The 5000-nt window shown below is 38.5% G+C and overlaps 1 protein-coding gene across 1 annotated transcript; it reads left to right on the top strand.

Annotated features, from left to right (window-relative positions):
- The first annotated feature begins 169 nt into the window (after positions 1 to 169).
- LOC125025179 (thioredoxin domain-containing protein 6-like) lies at positions 170 to 3614 on the top strand. The gene is made up of 6 exons (XM_047613156.1): positions 170 to 206; positions 442 to 596; positions 944 to 1030; positions 1350 to 1506; positions 2445 to 2569; positions 3413 to 3614. The coding sequence occupies exons 2-6, from the start codon at positions 583 to 585 to the stop codon at positions 3612 to 3614; spliced, it is 585 nt and encodes a 194-aa protein (XP_047469112.1). The 5' UTR covers positions 170 to 206; positions 442 to 582.
- The last annotated feature ends 1386 nt before the right edge of the window (positions 3615 to 5000 follow it).

Genomic DNA, 5000 nt, shown 5'->3' on the forward strand with positions numbered 1-5000 from the left:
GCTTCGAGATCGCGGGCCACGTCCAAGAAGAGCCGACGAGGGAACAGCTTCACGACCTTCTCTTTCCTCCGCCTCCCCCCGTCGAAGAGGGCGACGGGGAGGGGAAAGAGGAAGGGGAGGAGGGCACAGAGGAAGAGGAAGCGGGCAAGGAGGAAGAAGAGGGAGGAGGAGGGGGAGGAGGAAATGGAGAAGACGCAGGGAATCAGGTGGGATGCCATATCGTTCCTTGGACGAGTTTTGGTTTTTGAACTTCCATTTTTGGTATCATAGTCACTTCTTATTGTATCTATTATACTCATTATTATACAGTGCGTGTCTTAATATTGCAGTTTCTAATCATATGTCAGTTTTTTTTTCCCAGTGGACCACAAAACGATTAATGTTTCCTAGTTCTTGTCGTCTTAAAAAAACTCAAACTAAAATATCTCACTTCCCGTTCAGAGCAAAGAAGGGAGCGGAGAGGAAGCAGAAGAAGGAGGAGACGAGGAAGGCAACGAGAGCGACGAGAAAGAAAAAGACGGAGAAGTGGTGGAGGATGACCTTGAAGACTGGGAGGAGAAGCTTAGTCACGGGCCGCTGTATATGCTGTATCTTAAGTGAGTTCATTTCGCACCTTCACTGTTCTCTGTATATGCTGCCACTTCCTCCTTCTCCTGCCTCACTCTGTCTATTCATTTCTCCTGATCTCGGTTTTATTTGCTTTAATGTTTTTTTTCTTCCTGCTTGTTTGTCTATTAGTCTTTCTGATTGTGTCGATGCATCTCTTCCCTCTTTCTCTGTTTATCAATCTATCTATCTGTCTCCTTCCCTCTTTCTCTGTGTATCAATCTATCTATCTATCTTTCCTCTTTCCATTCGATAAGGAACCTGACTGAAAGCTTGTGTGGAAGAAACTTGCATGATATCAAGCAAACTGGATTCATTTATGAATTCTTTGTTGCAGGATAGAAGAAGGGGACGTGGTAGCGGCTTGGTACCAGGTTCTAGGTCCCCCTGATCTTGAAAAGGCTCAGCAGGAAGAACCCGATTCGTGAGTAGTTTTGTTGTTGATTCAAATGAAGAAGAAAATATACCAGCAGAACTTCGAAATGTACGTGAGAAAATCATCTGTATAGTCTATTAATATTTCGCTTATGATCAACAATACTTTTCATACGTATTATTTTTTTTAATATTGATCTATACCATTCCCGTCAACGTGAAATAAGTTTTAGGAACGGTTCTAAGAGTTTTCCCTGTGAGGCACCGTGACGTCACAATTCCGGGAAACTGTACGACATTTTCGCCAAATTCCTATGACCCTCCTATGTATATGTCATAACACACATCTCCCTAATGTCACTTGGAAGACTTGTGGCACAGTTCGGCGAAGAGGAATTCGTCGTCCCGGCGTGGTTGCCTCGAAGTCGGGAACTCCAGCTACGTCTGGCAGCGAGGTTCTTCCCACCACCTCCTGATGCCACTGTTCCGAGACTTTTGCTGTTGCCAGATGCTGATCACCAAGAGGTCGGTTTGATGGCGTTTGATTATGAAGTAGGAAAACTAATGGTCATATCGAGAATAATAACAATAACAATAATGATAATGATGATTCTAATGATCATGATAATGATGGTGATCATAATAATAATGATAATGATGATGATCATAATAATAATGATGATGAATTTGATTAAGGTAATAAATAATGTTAATAAGAAAAATAATGATAATAATAATGAATTACTGACAATGATAATGATGATAATAATAATAATAATGATAATAGTAATGATAACGATAATGATGATGATGATGATGGTGATGATGGTGATGCTGCTGATGATGATAATAATAATAATTATTTAAATAATAATACTAATAATGACAATAATAATGATGATCATAATAATAATGATAATAACAATAATAATAATGATAATAATAATAATAATAATAATAATAATAATAATAATAATAAGGATATTGACAATAACAACGGTAATAATAATGATAATGATATCCACTACAAAATCATACCAGTAATAACAACGACAATAATAATAATAATAATAATAATAAAAAAAACAGCAGTCACAAACAACAACAATAATAATCATTATCATAATTATAATAATAATAATGATAATAATGATGATAATAATGATGATAATAAAAATAACAAAGATAATAATAATAACAAAGATAATAATAATAATAATAATAATAACAATAATAATAATAATAATAACAATAACAACAACAACAAAAACAACAACAAAACAATTGCAATCACAAAACCAAACAACACAGCGAGTCTCACGCCAATCTCACTTCCACCAACACCCTCATTGTCACTAAGTAGTAATAGCAAAACTAGTAATAATAATAACAAAAAAAGACAATAATGATAACAAAAATACTGATGAATGCAAAAATACAATCTCCCTCTTCGTCTCCGTCAGGTTTTGGAGCGCATGGGCGTCAGCGGCGTGCAGGTGCTGGCTCACACGCAGCTCACTCTCCAGCAGGAAGCGATTCAGTCCCTGCCCAGTCTCTCGGCCTCGCCCCTACTGGCCTCCGCTGCTGGGTAAAGGGGCTTCGCTGGATCTCTCTGTTTAGCGTTATTATTTTTATTATTATTATTATTATTATTATTTTTTTTTTTTTGGGGGGGTGGGTTCTTCGTGTTGTTTTTGTTTTGTTTTGTTTTGTTTGTATGGGGGGGGGGGGGGAGGAGGTTTCAATGGGTTGGCTTTTATTTATTATGTAAGGAATTTTTAGTATTTTTTTTTTTGCAGATTAGTTTTTTTTGTTGGGTTCGGTTGGATATAAATGTAATTGACTAAGTGAAATTAGTAATTTTTATATATATATATAAATAATTCTAAATTATCGATGAGTAATTCTAAGTAACCATAAAATCTGTGACTATGAATTGATCTCAGATGCCAGAATTAACTAGACATGAATTATTATTTTCTTCCATTTTCCTGTTGTAGTAAATCCCGCATAACATTTGTCCGGACACGATCTCAAATTTTATTTTAATTTCCGTGTCACACCATACTACGTCAGGAAATTTTCTCCCATTCATATTTAGCGTAACATCAGGAGTTTCAACGGCCAAGGAAACTGACAGTGTCCATAGGCTATTCCCTCAAAGTAACAGTGGCCAATGTGGGTATTCGTATGGCCCGGCATCCACAAATCTCAGACCTGGCCCTGCCGAGTTGAAGTCTAAGCTCATTGAAATCATCATCATCATCATCACACCCCACCATCATCACCATCACCATCACCATCACCATCATCACCATCACCACCACCACCCCCATCATCACCATCCCCATCACCCTCATTCTCTTCTCGTATTAACCTTCCCCCTTCCCCCTTCCCCCTCCTCCCTCCTCCCTCCTCGCCACGCCCTCAGTTCCTCCGTGCTGGCGGTGGTAGTAGCGGGCGAGGGCACGGAGGAGTGCGTGCAAGAGTTCGGGCCGCTACACTTGAGCTCGGACACCGCCAGCGCTAACGCCGAGGTGGAACTTTTCTTCCCGGATTTCCTCGCCGCGCAGGAGAGCCAGGACGAGCCGCAGACGCAGATGCAGATCGAGCAGAGGAAGGAGGCCAAGTGAGCCCCCCCACCCCCGCTCCCCCCCCGCCCCTAAGGGCTGGACGGACAGGGGCTGGATGATGAGGGGTTGGGAGGGAGGGCGTGGCTGCACTTGGCCAGGCTCTGTCTCTCTTTCTGTTTCTCTCTCTCTCTATCTCTTTTATTCTCTCTCTCTCTTTCTCTCTCTCTCTCTCTTTTATTCTCTCTCTCTCTCTCTCTCTCTCTCTCTCTCTCTCTCTCTCTCTCTCTCTCTCTATCTATCTATCTCTCTTTCTTTATCGCACTCTCTTTCCTTCTTTTATTCTCTCTCTCTCTCTTTTCTTTTTCTTTCTTTCTTTCTTTCCTTCTTTCTTCTTTTCTTTCTTGCTCACCCCCTCTCTCTCAGTCTCTCTCTCTCTCCTCTCTCTCTCTCTCTCTCTCTCTCTCTCTCTCTCTCTCTCTCTCTCTCTCTCTCTCTCTCTCTCTCTCTCTCTCTCTCTCTCTGTCTACCTATCTGTCTGCCTATCTACCCATCTCTCTCTCTATCTCTGTCTCTCTGATTGCCGATCTATCTATATATATATATTTATATATCTATTTATCTGTCTGTCTGTCTGTTTGTGTATTTGTCTATCTATATATAAATCGATCTATCTGTCTTTATATCTGGACTGTTTATCCTCAGTTGTACAATACTCTTAAACAACATCTACACGACCACACACCGACACACACACACACACACACACACACACACACACACACACACACACACACACACACACACACACACACACACACACACACACACACACACACACACAACACACCAAATTGAAATTAATGCATTATATTAATAAGTGATATATAATTAAAGATTAAATGATTTTGTCTCTCATATTTTCAAATATTTTGTCACACGTCACAAGTTGTTTTAATTTCAATCGCTAATAATTAAGTAAACGCTAGTAATTAAGTAAAAATTATATTAACAATGTCATATAAGACGTAAAATATAGATATATAGCTGGATATTACCAATAATTCGCTGATAAGATTAGTAATTAGTAATTTTAACCGAAAAGACGTGGCAAATTGAACAATAATATAGATTTCATACACTTGGTGCTCTATGCCTACATCTATCTCTTTTTTTTTTTTTTTATCTATCTCTCTGTATGTTTCTATTTTACTTATGTAATAAAATGATGAATATTGATATCTTTTGAAACCTTGTATTATCTTAACGGTATTATTAATGACTACATACTGTAATTCCTTATCTATTATTGTCACTTTCACCAACACCCACATTGTCACTACATAGTTATAGCAAAACCAGTGACAATAATAACAACAAAAGACAATAATGATAACAAAAATACTGATGAATATGATATAACTGATATAATGATTATAACAAATATCA

This window comes from Penaeus chinensis, chromosome 4, assembly GCF_019202785.1.
Source record: "Penaeus chinensis breed Huanghai No. 1 chromosome 4, ASM1920278v2, whole genome shotgun sequence".
NCBI classification, from domain to species: Eukaryota; Metazoa; Arthropoda; class Malacostraca; order Decapoda; family Penaeidae; genus Penaeus; species Penaeus chinensis.

Excerpts from the sequence above, each read along its gene's own strand:
- LOC125025179 (XM_047613156.1), top strand. Across the intron at positions 1,507-2,444 it reads CAGATGCTGATCACCAAGAG|GTTTTGGAGCGCATGGGCGT; the intron begins GTCGGTTTGATG and ends CGTCTCCGTCAG. Across the intron at positions 2,570-3,412 it reads CTACTGGCCTCCGCTGCTGG|TTCCTCCGTGCTGGCGGTGG; the intron begins GTAAAGGGGCTT and ends CCACGCCCTCAG.